The sequence below is a fragment of the Mangifera indica genome, chromosome 13 (assembly GCF_011075055.1).
Source record: "Mangifera indica cultivar Alphonso chromosome 13, CATAS_Mindica_2.1, whole genome shotgun sequence".
NCBI classification, from domain to species: domain Eukaryota; kingdom Viridiplantae; phylum Streptophyta; class Magnoliopsida; order Sapindales; family Anacardiaceae; genus Mangifera; species Mangifera indica.
The window spans coordinates 11,684,396-11,698,065 of NC_058149.1; the positions used below are offsets into that span (position 1 = coordinate 11,684,396).

At 35.4% G+C, this 13,670-nt stretch overlaps 3 protein-coding genes across 6 annotated transcripts; all 3 read left to right on the forward strand.

Moving 5' to 3' along the window:
* Window positions 1–746: 746 nt before the first annotated feature.
* LOC123193847 (proteinaceous RNase P 1, chloroplastic/mitochondrial-like) lies at window positions 747–4,891 on the forward strand. Of its 2 annotated transcripts, XM_044606915.1 has the most exons (7): window positions 759–2,656; window positions 2,742–2,831; window positions 2,942–3,123; window positions 3,285–3,405; window positions 3,522–3,590; window positions 3,741–3,870; window positions 4,116–4,891. In XM_044606915.1, exons 1-7 carry the CDS (start codon window positions 893–895, stop codon window positions 4,355–4,357), a joined length of 2,598 nt encoding a protein of 865 aa, XP_044462850.1. In that variant the 5' UTR covers window positions 759–892; the 3' UTR covers window positions 4,358–4,891. The 2 variants fall into 2 exon arrangements, 1 of the variants encoding a protein (XP_044462850.1); XR_006497153.1 differs by lacking the exon at window positions 4,116–4,891 and having other exon boundaries at window positions 747–2,656; window positions 3,483–3,590; window positions 3,741–3,755.
* A 1,038-nt stretch (window positions 4,892–5,929) lies between these two features.
* Window positions 5,930–7,526, forward strand: LOC123195129 (probable protein ABIL5). Of its 2 annotated transcripts, none has more exons than XM_044608743.1 (7): window positions 5,930–6,225; window positions 6,303–6,385; window positions 6,482–6,629; window positions 6,713–6,846; window positions 6,950–7,092; window positions 7,181–7,251; window positions 7,346–7,526. In XM_044608743.1, exons 1-7 carry the CDS (start codon window positions 6,145–6,147, stop codon window positions 7,442–7,444), a joined length of 759 nt encoding a protein of 252 aa, XP_044464678.1. In that variant the 5' UTR covers window positions 5,930–6,144; the 3' UTR covers window positions 7,445–7,526. The 2 variants fall into 2 exon arrangements, with proteins under 2 accessions (XP_044464678.1, XP_044464677.1); XM_044608742.1 differs by having other exon boundaries at window positions 5,970–6,225; window positions 6,932–7,092.
* A 1,127-nt stretch (window positions 7,527–8,653) lies between these two features.
* Window positions 8,654–13,658, forward strand: LOC123195032 (aspartate aminotransferase, cytoplasmic). Of its 2 annotated transcripts, XM_044608592.1 has the most exons (12): window positions 8,655–8,850; window positions 9,255–9,326; window positions 9,467–9,528; window positions 9,616–9,699; window positions 9,942–10,041; window positions 10,139–10,259; window positions 10,868–11,031; window positions 11,187–11,324; window positions 11,820–11,941; window positions 12,362–12,456; window positions 12,556–12,676; window positions 13,320–13,658. In XM_044608592.1, the coding sequence occupies exons 1-12, from the start codon at window positions 8,791–8,793 to the stop codon at window positions 13,402–13,404; spliced, it is 1,224 nt and encodes a 407-aa protein (XP_044464527.1). In that variant the 5' UTR covers window positions 8,655–8,790; the 3' UTR covers window positions 13,405–13,658. The 2 variants fall into 2 exon arrangements, with proteins under 2 accessions (XP_044464526.1, XP_044464527.1); XM_044608591.1 differs by having other exon boundaries at window positions 8,654–8,850; window positions 12,362–12,676.
* Window positions 13,659–13,670: the final 12 nt, after the last annotated feature.

A 13,670-nucleotide genomic window follows, 5' to 3' on the forward strand; every position in this document is an offset into this window, starting at 1 on the left:
CTAATAAATTTTTTCTCATTCGAAGTTTGAAAAATAAATATTTTCCCTTTAGGTTTTTGTTCCTTTCTCTAGTGACAACTCTATCGGCCGACAATTGAGCTTTCCACCCATTCTTTTCTTCGGCCAACAACTGATGATTCTAGACAAACTAAAGCGCGACGATGATGAAGATCTAGAAATGCCAAACAAAGATTGGGAGAAGCCAGACGAAGGTCAGGAGATGCTCGGGATCGACGTCTCCATTTGAAGATGAATCTTTGTTGTACCCCCAAGCAACGACACTTTGTTGCTCTTCCAAGCGACGAATGCTTCATTGAGCTCTCTAAGGACAACGTTTCATCGTGCTGCCAAGCAACGATGCTGTCGATCGACGAAGTTGTCACTGAAGAAGCAAAACAAATACCTTAGAGAAAAATGTTGATTTTTTAAATTTTGGGCCGGGAAAAAATTATATGTTTTTAAACTTAGTGAAAAAATGTAATAATTTTTTAGTTTTTTAAATATTTTAATAAATAACAATTTTATCCTTTATAGTAATTATAAAATTTAATAAATTAATGAATATTTAAATTTTGATAGTTAACGAATAAAAAATTAAATTTAGATCAAGGCTTGCATGGGAAATAGTTATTTGGCACAAAAAAAAAAAAAAAAAAAAAAACCTTCAATCTTCAAATCAAGCTAAGAGTAAGAACTCTTAAATTTAGGAAATTTTCCCAAGCACTGTGGGGCTTTTGACAAAGCTCAGGGAGGGAAGAAATAGTTTTTCCCTTAATAGCGGAAAGAGAAACACTGGCCAAAATTCCAAGGGCAGTTGTGTCCTTCAGAAATATAAAAGGCTGTAATATTACAGCCCTATCGGTATGACACAGAGCTCTTCCAACGGCCACACATGGCCCCCTTCACCTTCAAAACTCTACAGTATCACCAACATCCCTCTCCACGTACTCTTTGTAAGTGCCCTTCTTCTCTCTATCTCTTTAATTCCCACTCTTTTTCTCACTACGTCACTTTCTCACCTCCCAAACACCCACTTTTTATGGTTCAAAATCATGTTAGTAGTGTACATGCAAAGTTTTCTACAACACACCAAAGAACTAGAAAAGATAGTGCTCTTCCCTCCTCTTCTTTTAGAACTAGAGATGATAGGGCCAATAAAAAATTAGGAAAAGACCTAGTTGGTTCCGCTGTGGAGGAAAACTCTGGAAAGAGGTTTATTATTGATAAAAATACTAGAAGAAATCCCATTTTTAGAAAAAGAAGAGATGTGGATTCGGGGAATTCTTATTTCAAGTCTAATGATGAGAATTTGGGAATTAAATCTTCAAAAACTTTGGACGATGAGGTAGCGGATGAAAAAGTATTGAATAAGAGTAGCAATAAGAGAGGTCACTCTAAGATTAGAGGGAAAAATATGCCCAAGGAAAGTACCAAAAATGATTTATCAGAAGTTCCGTGGAGACTTAAGTTGGATATGTGCTCAAAGAGAGGGGACGTAATGGGTGCAATTCAATTGTATGATAAAGCTCTCAATGAAGGGATCAAGTTGGGGCAGTACCATTATAATGTAATTTTGTATCTTTGCTCCTCTGCTGCTGTTGGTATTGTAAAACCTGCTAAAAGTGGGAGTCGGAATCGAACCTTGGATACTTTAGGCATGTCTAATGAAGTTTTAACTGTGAATCCTACAGAATTATGTGAATTAAGTGACCAGGACAATGTAAATTATGGGGTTGCAGAATCAAAAATTTCTGGTCCAAACTACGAGCAATTAGTTAATGCTAGTAGTAGCAGTAAAATGATTAATAATATTTTGAGGGAAAAAGATAGCTTAAGCCAGAAGTCTAATGGGTATATGAATGCAAATTCTCAATTTTCAGATGATGATCAATCTCCTGATAAAGGTAAGAGCAGTGGTAACCAAGATGATCATGAAATTCGCTTAAGCGAAGATGCCAAGAAGTATGCACTCCAGAGAGGATTTGAGATATACGAAAAGATGTGTTTGGATAAGGTCCCACTTAATGAAGCTAGCTTGACAGCGGTGGGAAGAATGGCCATGTCTATGGGTAATGGTGACATGGCATTTGATGTGGTGAAGAAAATGAAATCACTAGGGATAAATCCCAGACTGCGGTCTTATGGTCCAGCGCTTACAGTTTTCTGCAGTAACGGAAATGTCGATAAAGCATTTGCTGTTGAAAAGCACATGTTGGAGCATGGTGTCTATCCAGAAGAGCCTGAATTGGAGGCACTCTTAAGCGTATCTGTAGCAACCGGTAAAGGTGACAAGGTATATTATTTGTTGCATAAATTAAGGACAAGTGTAAGAAAAGTCTCACAATCTACTGCAGATATAATTGTGCAATGGTTTAACAACAAAAGAGCAGCTAGACTAGGGAAAACAAAATGGGACAGGAGATCATTGCAGGAAACAATGCATAGTAAAGGTGGGGGCTGGCATGGGCAGGGCTGGTTAGGTAAAGGCAAGTGGAATGTATCACATACCACTATTAGAGCTGATGCAGTATGTGAGTGCTGTGGGGAAAAGTTGGCCATGATTGACCTTGATCCTATTGAAACAGAGAGTTTTTCTGAATCAGTTGCATCTATTGCTATTAAGAGAGAGAGAAATTCAAGCTTCCAAAAATTTCAAGTATGAAGTCTATTTGTCTTTTTAGTTGAAGCAAATCTTATTTGTGGACATTAATTTATGAAGTAAAAAATCTTTTTACTTGCAGAGATGGCTTGACTACTATGGACCTTTTGAAGCAGTGGTAGATGCTGCAAATGTTGGTCTTTTCAGCCAGGGGAAATTCAAACCATCAAGGGTAAGCAATATAATGGCTTAAAAATGTGGATCTGAAAAAGCTTCTCAATTTCTTCTATACTCCAGGAGTTTCTATAGTAGTTTCTTCTTTTTTTGGTGGAATTCTTTTAGGTCAATGCCATTGTAAATGGGATACGCCAGATGATTCCTTCAAAGAAATGGCCACTTATTGTTTTGCATAACAAGCGTCTTACCGGGCCCAAGATGGATCAACCAGTAAATAGAGCATTGATTGAGAAGTGGAAAAATGCTGATGCACTCTATGCGACTCCTACTGGATCCAATGATGATTGGTAAGATATATACATCTGGGAATGCACCCTAATATTTATTTTTTGAACATTCAACTCAACTGTTATATAATTGGTAAGCTAATTGTCTTTTAGGATGTTTGTGCATTTAAAGCACTGTTGGTAATAACACATACTGCCATGTGTAATAACATATACTTCAGGTACTGGTTGTATGCAGCTATAAAGTTTAAATGCTTAATTGTGACCAATGATGAGATGAGAGATCATACATTTCAGCTTCTAGGAAATGATTTCTTCCCCAAATGGAAAGAAAGGCATCAAGTGAGTAAAGCGGTTGAATAGAGTCTTTAATGTCAAATTTTGTCTTTTAAATTTAATATTTTTTCTTTTATTTACAGCATTGTCCTTACTAGGCATCTTTCTTTTCCTAATGCAAGGTTCGATTTAGTTTTTCTGAAGCCGGTCCAGAGTTTTACATGCCTCCTCCTTATTCTGTTGTGATCCAGGTAAGTCCATTTTTTCTCCGGCATTTTTTCTGTGTTTGAAATAGAAACAATAATATCAATGAGTTTGAATGTGTCTAACCTAAAAGTTATTTGAAAATTATAAGACAGACGTATGAATATACCTCATTGTCGATTGATATATATCATCAGGAATCAGAGAATGGCAGCTGGCATATTCCAATTGTATCTGAACATGATTATGAAGCAGAAAGAATGTGGCTATGCATTACACGTGCTAACTTACATATAACCAGGCAAAGTTTGGATAGCAGCTCCAAAGGTATCATTAAGATCCATTGCTTCATTGTTCCTATGAATATCCGAATTAACAGCCTTCGCACTCCAAATGATTGTGTGTGATCTCATTGATACATAAGTACTTAACTGGTTCTTGTATAAGCATTCAAAATAAAGGTGCATTTCATATCACGTATCAAATCATCTTTGGGGTAAGTGATTGTTTCATCTGCATATGAGTTTGTTTGCTGTATTACTAACTAATAGATTTTACTACTTCATTTGTAGGTGTGCAGCCATATGACCCTAAAAAAGAAGCAACAAGGTCAACTACTCCAAAAGAAGTAAAGGCAAAGTCACGTTTATCTAATTATAGCACCTCTGGCAGTACAGAAAAGTCAACTCGAAATGCATACAAAAATCTCACAAATATACTTTCAGCATCCATGTTTTCAAATCATCAGACGATTCTATTAAAAATTGAGGCTGCAGAGAAACTCGGTGGATGTGTTATTGATTTTCATATATGAAGTAAATGGATATCTTCTTAAGGGCCTAAGAGATGTTGAATTAGACAAACAAACTAGTTGGAATCCTTTTGCACATGAAAACCTTGAGCCGGCTCTCTGTCAAAATCTATGAAGCTCTCTTCTGCTGCACATGTTAGTGTTAGGTGCCATTCATTGAGGCCTTTTTTCCACGCTTAGTTTGAAGGTTCATGACAACTCTTGAGGTCGGTGATTCATTTAGCATTAGGGTGAGAATTGGCATGTTCACAATTTTGTACATTTTATATTGTAAGTTGGTGTGAGAGTTTGTACATTACCTTACAATTTCAGCTGAATGCTCTCCTCAAGATATTAGGGGTATGAAATTATTCTCGGGTGTTCCGCATGCACATGCCAGGATGTTAGATGCTCCTAAAGATTATAGAACGTCCAAATAAAAAGCCTTTTAAAAATAGCTTGTTTCTTGTCATGTTTTAAACAGTTCTGGTATTCACATGTATTACATCATGCTATGTCTTTATTTAATCACTCAGGTAGAATCCCTGTGGCTTTGAAGACCGTTTTCTGCACTGCTACTATGTTGCCGAATTATATGTGGCACCATTATCTTTTTTCTGCCAGGTGAAGACCCGTATCGCTTTTCTCACCCTACCAAAAAGAAAGAGAGAAAATCCATGCTTTACTGTTTACCTCTTTTTCACTGAAAAGATTTAGGGTGTGTTTGGTTGAGGGATTTTAAGCTTTCTTTGGTAATCTATCTTTTATTTTCTTGTTTGGTTTGTCAGTAATGAAAGATTACAGTAATTTTTTATTACCAATATTGACGTGACAGGTAATATAAGTGGTAATCTGATTACCACCTTTACTTTAGGTATTTAAAGATTACTGAGGTAATATTGAGTTTATTATAATTATATTATTATTTATTAATTTTTTGAGGTAAAAATAAATTTATTTTTAATTAATACGACAAATAATATAAAAAATATTTAAAAATAATTATATTCAAGAGTATTTAAGTAAAATAATTTATTAGTAATCTTTTATTACCTTTAACCAAACACAATAATTATTTATATTTATCAAATTTTATCAAACATAGTAATCATTTATACCCAGTAATCTTCTAAGTAATCTATCTTCTAAGTAATCTATCTTCTAAGTAATCTTTATATTTTAGTAATCAAATATTACCCAAACCAAAAGCCTCCTTATAGGAAGGGAAGCAGATTTTTTCTAACTGTTGCAAGCTTTTCCTGAAATTCACATAAAAAGGGCATAATTTAAAAAGGGTTCTCTGGGAAATGAGTTTTAGGCTTTTGATTACATGCAATTGCTCTGCAAATGGCCCTTTCCGAGAAGATGGACAGCAACCATTGTGCTTGACTGTTTTTAACTTTTGTTCGTCAAAAGGATGAGAACGTCAATCATCTAATTATATCGATGCAAATTTTTATGCGTCAGAAATTGCATTGTGGGCGTGAAAGTATTTTTTCACAAGTTATAAGAGAACTTTTTCGTGATAGTTTTTATTCACGTGGGCAAGGTGTATGACAGTAGAGAGTGTTGGCAGGGATAAAGCACTTTACGCAGAAAAGAGGAGATACAAACTATCACGGGAATTCAATTTTTTTTGTCATCTTTTACGTGGAAGACACAGAATCTTTGATTGCTTTTGGTTGTATAATAATCCTGTTCTCTCTACCTATAGTGGAAGTGTCACGAGCCTCCCAGTTGCCTATATCTCTCTCTGTAGCGTCTTCACATTCCATTTCATCTGTGTCTTTTATCTTCAACTTAATTTCAAAATGCATCTCTTTGAATTATCTGCTTTTGAAAATCAAGAAGCTCACTCTGAGGAAGATTTTCGCTTTGAGAAGTCACTCAAGGTCAGTCTGTTTAATCGTATATCTATTTCGCTTTTCAGTTCATATGTGTTAAATGTTAAAATTCTTGGTGGTTGTAGGAACTCAAAGATTTGCGGTCTCAGCTTCATTATGCTGCTGATTACTGTGAAACAACATTCTTGAAGGTCAAGGAGAAAAAAGAGTGAGCTTCTACTTCACCGCTGAAACAAGAATTTTCTGGCCTATTGCATGTTTATTGTTAATGTGTGAAATTGTGTTGTGGTTTGTAAATTTGCAGTGTTTTGGAAAACACAAAAGAGTACATATGCAGGGCTCTGGTGACTGTTGTTGACCATCTGGGGAGCGTCTCTTCTAAGCTTGAACACCGCATTTCTGATACCCATGATTTTGCTGAGGCAGAGCTTCGAATCAGTGCTCTTAAACAAGTGGGTATATATATTCAATCTTGCTGATAACTAATATATACATAGTTACAGGTTTTCTTCTTACATGGAATTGTATTATACAGAGACTTCTTTCATACGAACTATACGCTCACAAGCTTGCTCTAAACAAAGTAAAATGGACTGCAGCTTTGCCAAGCTATCACCGGCGGTATTTATCAGCAATCACAGATGTTGCAAAATCAAATGAAGACTCCAGGTTGAAATCCGACCTTCAAAGAATTAACAAACAGACAATTTGTTGCTTTAATTTTCCAAGTTTAAGAAAATTTTATCCATTGTAGAGACCTCACGTTTACCAGTGCAGCAAAAGTAACATTCAAGCAAGGATTTGACATAGAGGAAGTGCCACTTTTCATGTACACATACAGTGACAAGTTATCCCCAGTTAAGATTCCACCATCAAAAACTGCAATGGAGAGCTGTGATTCTGACACACCCGTAGGTAAAGATGGACACCCAGAAACAAACTAACTTAGCTTAATTAATTGATGAGATCTTAAACCCATCACTGATATGATTGCTTTGTTTAGTGTTGCCTGTTCGAGATGGCGTTTCAAATTCAATACTGTCAAAGGGTCCAAATCCTACTTTCCATTTCCAGGTGAGTTTTAATGAATTTCAATACCCTATGAAGTCTGTTTCTTGGTTTAGGAGGTTGATTTTGGTGTATGGATTATTATTTTGTTTTGTTGCAGCTGGGTTCTCCGAAGCTTGGGCGAAAGAGTTTCCAAAGAAAAACATTGCAGAGTGCTGAAATTATGTCCCTCATTCGGCGAATTAAACGCACCCCATAGATGATGAGAAATGTTATATATATTTATTTTTATTATATAATTTATGTATATAAATGATATATTATTATGTGATTGATTATTATTTTATTTTTAATTCAAAATTACTAAATCATATAATAACAAATTAATTATGTATACGAATTATATATTAAAAGTGAATATACATAATTTTATTGACAAATGATTTCCAATTTCCAATTCCCACCCACCAACTTTCAAGAACCGAGCACCCATCCATGGTTTGGAAAATAACACTTACCCTCTAAAATTAATATAAGATTAAGGATAAAATCATCATTCAATAATAATATTTAACATTTATATCATTTTATCCCTTTAATTTGAAAAACTAACAATTTCGCTCAAATTTAAGTTTTGAATAGTGACATTTTCACTTTTACCTAGAGTTTTCAATTTCACCGACGAATTTCCAGCCAATGATAACCGATCTCTCTCCCTCCCGGTGTCGTCACTCTCTCCAGTGTTTAAGAAGAGTCGAAACTCTTCACTTGGACAACAATGACGGTCCAGATAAAGAGATCGATCTCTTTTGGACCGTCGTTATCGTCCAAATGAAACAGATTTCATCTAAACGACGAAGATTTACACAAAAAGTTTCGACTTTTTGTTTAGATTTTGTCTGGATTTCATCAAATCTAGACATTGTCGGTCCAATATTGAACATCATAGGGAGAGACGACATTGAGAGGGAGAGAGATCGGCTATCGTTGGTCGAAAATTCCTTGGCAAAATTGGAAACCCTAGGTAGGGGGTAAAATATCACCTTTCAAAACTTAATTTTGGGTAAAATTATTAGTTTTTTAAATTAAAGAGGTAAAATGATATAAATGTTAAATGTTATTATTAAATAACGATTTTACCCTTAGTTTTATCTTAATTTTGGAGGATAGCGGTTAGTTTTCCAAATTATGGGTGAGTGTTTGGGTTTTTGAAAGTTGGTGGGTGGGAATTGGACTTCACTATACCTTGGGTGGGAATAAGTCTTTTGGCCAATAAAAAATAAATTATCTGGCTAATCTCTCGGTAGTTGATACTCCGACCAAAGGCCCGTAACGATAAGGAAAGAGCATCTGAAAAAATTGTGAAAAGGTAATAACTTACCAAGAGCACTTACAAATCGCCGCGTCAGCAGTTATGTGGGCCCAATTTAAAAAAATTTCCTTATTAAAAGTCGCGAAATTCTGGAACGCGCCCACTGTAACGTGGTAGCCGCCTACTGTAATTCATACCATTACCACCAAAACCACGTTATAAATCGGACAACAAACCAGACTTACAACGCTATACCCTTGCGACTAAAGCAAAGTTCATCGTCTTCAATATTCATGGATTGTGGTTCAGTCTTTGGAAGTCTTGTTCAAGCTCCTGAAGATCCTATTCTTGGAGTATGTTTTCCTCTCGCTCTCCGTCATTGGTTCTGTGATCATTTTATTTACTGATTGTTCTTTTCGTTCATGTCATCGTGATCAGAGCGCGTGTATATTTTTGAGTATGATCCATAGTATACTACTACTATTCTAATCAAATTTAACATGTTTGGTTTGAGAAGTATCGACGATTTTATAGGCTATATCAACTTTTGTACTTGCGGACTGATTTCTGGTTTTGATGGCCTTATAGTATTATTTTGATGATTCAAGTATATTAAATGAGTTTTCATTTTTATTGCTGTCATTTACTTGGCCTGCAGAAGACAAGAAGGCCATGATCAAACTTATTTTTTCGTGGAAATTAGTTCTTGTTGAGCTTTCTGTCTACTTATTTTTGTGGTTTATGTTTGAATAAATAGGTTACTGTTGCCTATAACAAGGATCCCAGCCCAGATAAATTGAATTTAGGTGTAGGTGCTTACCGAACAGAGGTAATTTTTTATTTTTTTGCTAATTTATTATGATTATGATGCTAGCAAACTGGAATAATTTTGTAATTTCTTATTGACCATGCATCATATTGCTATGAACACTTGATATATTTTGTATTGACTTGTCTATTGTATAACAGGAAGGGAAACCTCTAGTTTTAAATGTGGTGAGACAAGCAGAACAGCTCTTAGTGAATGACCAGTGAGCAGCTGAATGTTCATTGTTGTTACTATTTGTAATTTATCATGATCTGTGTGATCATTGTTGTTTCGTTAACGTGTCTTTCAGGTCACGGGTCAAAGAATATCTTCCCATTGTTGGACTTGCAGATTTTAATAAATTGAGCGCAAAGCTCATTTTTGGTGCTGACAGGTAATCAAAACATAGTTGACTTCATAGTTTAGTTTTTAGGACAATATATATGAGTAGGCGTTGGGATGTTATGTTTTGTCATATTTAGATACAGTTATTTGAGAGTACACAAAATCAATGTATGGACATGATGCCTGTATTATGAATTGTGTTTTATATGGTGCATGTCGTTCATGCTGAGCTATTTAGTATATTTCACATCTTCCAAAATCTTACTCTGATTTTTCACGTATATTACACAGCCCTGCAATTCAGGAGAATAGAGTGGCCACTGTTCAGTGCTTGTCTGGTACTGGTTCTTTAAGGGTTGGTGCTGAATTTTTGGCAAGGCATTATCACCAAGTAACGATCCTACAGTTTTACTTTTTCTTTTACTTAGTAATTATCATCTGTTGCATATCTGTTGCTGACTTGCTTACCTGGCTACCTTGTTTTCCAGCTTGCTATATACATTCCACAGCCAACATGGGGAAATCATCCAAAAGTTTTTACTTTAGCAGGATTGTCTGTGAAGACTTACCGCTACTATGATCCTGCTACACGTGGGCTAAACTTCCAAGGTTTGAGCCAAGTGTCAACATCACATCTGTTTTACCTATTGTTGCCTCAATTCTGTAGTGCTGTTACACTTATAATGTCATGTTAGTTAAAAAATATTTTGCAAAATCTTCATTTGTGGTAGAAATTTACATTTTTAAAGCATATTTTCAACTTTGCATTCTGATAAAAAAAGGTCCTAATCATTTCTTGGCAGCTATGTCTTCATCTATTTGAGTACTTTGAAAGTAACAATATATTTAATGTTGAATGTGCATACATGCTTGTTAAATGATTGATGGGACACCTCTAATTCAAAAATTATGGTTGTTGGATACTTATGGCGCTATCCCATAGATTGCACCTTCATTTACCTAGATTTTTTTAACGCTTTGAGAGTCCTGTACAAAATTAGTTTGAGCTGTTCAGGTGCTTTAATTTTGATTCTTTGCATTGCTCTTCTACAAGCTGAAAAACATTCATATATTTACTCAACATGTTTGGTAATATAAATTAAAAATATAAAGCATGTATAGTCATGTTCTTATGTCATGGTTTTCGGAGTTGTCATGTCTCATCTGTGATTGTGCCAAAAGTGATTCTGTTGTTTTAATTATATTTTGCTTAACAGGCTTGCTGGAGGATCTTGGTGCTGCACCATCGGGAGCTATAGTGCTTCTTCATGCATGTGCTCATAATCCAACTGGTGTTGACCCAACACTTGAGCAGTGGGAGCAGATTAGGCAGCTGATGAGATCAAAAGGGCTGTTACCTTTCTTTGACAGTGCTTATCAGGTAGTAGCTTTTTTTGTCATATGGTAAATAACTTGAGGCCAGATCGGAAACATTTTTGGATTGTGAATATAGGATCTATAATTGATTTGATCAACCTTACATACTTAAGTAACAATTTACAATGCATGACCAACATATGAGTTTTGCTAATCCAGGGTTTTGCAAGTGGTAGTCTAGATGCAGATGCACAATCTGTCCGCATGTTTGTTGCAGATGGTGGTGAATGCCTTGTAGCTCAAAGTTATGCAAAAAACATGGGACTCTATGGAGAACGTGTGGGCGCCCTAAGCATTGTATGAAGCTAAACTTGTAAACTTATAGAATATACTTCTTTTACCATTAACTAGGAAATATTGAACATTCAATTGAATCCCAGTGCCTAACTCCCACAAGAACAATAATACACATCCATTATTCTCTTTTTGAAGTTATGATGACCTTCCTTCAGGTTTCCTAAATGCCACTACATCTGGTTTGGAATTTTCTGCCCGCAACTTGTATTGAAGCAGAAACTTTTCCTTGAACTGACTTCATTTTAAGGCATAGTGTTCTTTTTAATTTTTCTTTAATTATATGGGCCATCATACAACCTGTGGGGGAGAGTGATGCTGGTATCAAAGAAGGAGGTGGTTATTAATATTGCAGGATCTGGCTTGGGGGCTGCTGATCAGGAGTGGCCAATCGAAGAAAAACAAGTTGATGTGTTTATTGCATAGTTTCATTCAAACTGACTGTTGTTGTGGAGCATCTTTCCCTGAGTGAAAATTATCAAAATTTTTGTTCTACAGGTCTGCAAGACAGCAGACGTGGCGAGGAAGGTTGAGAGCCAGTTGAAACTTGTGATTAGGCCCATGTATTCTAACCCCCCTATTCATGGTGCATCTATTGTGGCTACAATTCTTAAGGACAGGTGATTACTTTTGGCAGTTTGACTAAGCCAACTTAAATTTAGAAACTGAAGTACTTGATAGAAATTTATGAATTTGATAATTGTCAAGATATAAAATGAACAAATAGAAGGATTTTTCTTGATGTAATGAGTTGAAGAACAGTAAAAGGAGAATAATTAAATTAAAGAGATCTTTAACTATATCGTATATCAGTGAATACCAGACTGCTGACAAATTATTTAGTTACTGAATTATTTGACAGCTTATGTCCAAAAGTTAATTTTCTATGTGTTTGTAAGAACATTGATGCGTGTTATAAGTTTACATGTAGGAGCTTTCTATTTTGAGTTTAGGAGTAATACATTTTTAATTTCACATGAAGTTGACTCATTTTGAGCTACATCTTTAATTTTTACCCTTGCAATTGTCCTTTTTCGCAGCAAGATGTATGATGAGTGGACTGTTGAATTAAAAGCAATGGCTGATCGGATTATAAGCATGCGCGAGCAGCTCTTTGTTGCTTTATCTGCTCGAGGTTTTCTACTGATCCCCTTGTCTCTAATTTTTTACAGCTTAGTCCTAGTTTTGGCCTTCAAAATCTTGTCTAAGGACATTTCAATTTCCTATTTGACAGGCACTCCAGGTGACTGGAGTCACATTATCAAGCAAATAGGAATGTTTACCTTCACAGGGCTGAACAGTGAACAAGTTGCCTTCATGACCAAGGAGTATCACATTTACATGACATCTGATGGGTAACAAGATCTTTCCCTAATGATTATCTCTGAAAATGCTTGTGTTTTGAAACAAAACTATATGGAAGGACCGTAGGCAGGATTGAATTTCTTTCTTTCTGTGAGGTGCAAAGTTATTTCCTGGACAGGAATTTGGATTCACAAAGTTTTGTTTTGCATGGTTCATTTGTAGCGCTCATTTGTCCTCCTTTCCAGAATTTGATTGTACACAATATCTTCTTAAATATATTGTTTTATCACTTAGAGAATTCATTGACTGCCACCCAAGAACTGTATGTTTGAATTTTGAAATCAATTTCACCGCTGCCTCATAGAAGCTGAGAAGGAGCAATTACAAGCTGAACCTCCATTTAACGCCTAAGTACCAGATTTCTATATAACCTCTCTGTTATCAATTTCACAATTTTCCTTTCTATTTTCTGATCTATCTCCCATTTTTTATTCATTTACACCATACATTTTCCTGAACCTCATTTATTTTGTTTACATTTTCGAACGCTTCAAGGTGTTGATATATTTATCTTTTAAGAGCTGAATGGGGTTCCATTCATCAATGTATGAAATGTGAACACTACATTACAGTTTTTTCTTTTTTTTTTAACTAATACTGCTTAGCTAAAAGACTTCAATTTCTTGTTTGCAGGAGGATTAGCATGGCAGGTCTTAGTTCAAAGACAGTTCCTCATCTTGCAGATGCTATACATGCTGCTGTTACCAGAATGGGCTAGACTGAGATTTAGTCTGTAAGGATTTTTGGCTTGCTTTTCCCTTTGGCTTGCAAATCCTCTCAAAGGAGACACAGTTTAAAAATTATATTAATTTTGGTTGTGCATCCTGAACTTTCCCCAAACTCAATATGTCAGGTTGAAAAAAATTGAAAGATGGTATTTATGTTTGCATTGATAACTGATAGCTGCATGTTACTTTCTGACATACTTGCCAAAGAGGGGGCAAAAAAGGAAGATATGACTTGATTCATGTACTTTCATTATTT

Coding starts and splice junctions, on each gene's coding strand:
- LOC123195129 (XM_044608742.1), top strand. CDS start 6,145: ATGCATCTCTTTGAATTATCTGCTTTTGAAAATCAAGAAGCTCACTCT. Junction 6,630..6,712: donor GAATCAGTGCTCTTAAACAA/GTGGGTATATAT, acceptor TGTATTATACAG/AGACTTCTTTCATACGAACT. Junction 7,093..7,180: donor TGATTCTGACACACCCGTAG/GTAAAGATGGAC, acceptor TGCTTTGTTTAG/TGTTGCCTGTTCGAGATGGC.
- LOC123195032 (XM_044608591.1), top strand. CDS start 8,791: ATGGATTGTGGTTCAGTCTTTGGAAGTCTTGTTCAAGCTCCTGAAGAT. Junction 9,327..9,466: donor TAGGTGCTTACCGAACAGAG/GTAATTTTTTAT, acceptor ATTGTATAACAG/GAAGGGAAACCTCTAGTTTT. Junction 11,325..11,819: donor GTGTGGGCGCCCTAAGCATT/GTATGAAGCTAA, acceptor TTTGTTCTACAG/GTCTGCAAGACAGCAGACGT.
- LOC123193847 (XM_044606915.1), top strand. CDS start 893: ATGGCCCCCTTCACCTTCAAAACTCTACAGTATCACCAACATCCCTCT. Junction 3,124..3,284: donor ACTGGATCCAATGATGATTG/GTAAGATATATA, acceptor CATATACTTCAG/GTACTGGTTGTATGCAGCTA. Junction 3,871..4,115: donor TTTGGATAGCAGCTCCAAAG/GTATCATTAAGA, acceptor CTTCATTTGTAG/GTGTGCAGCCATATGACCCT.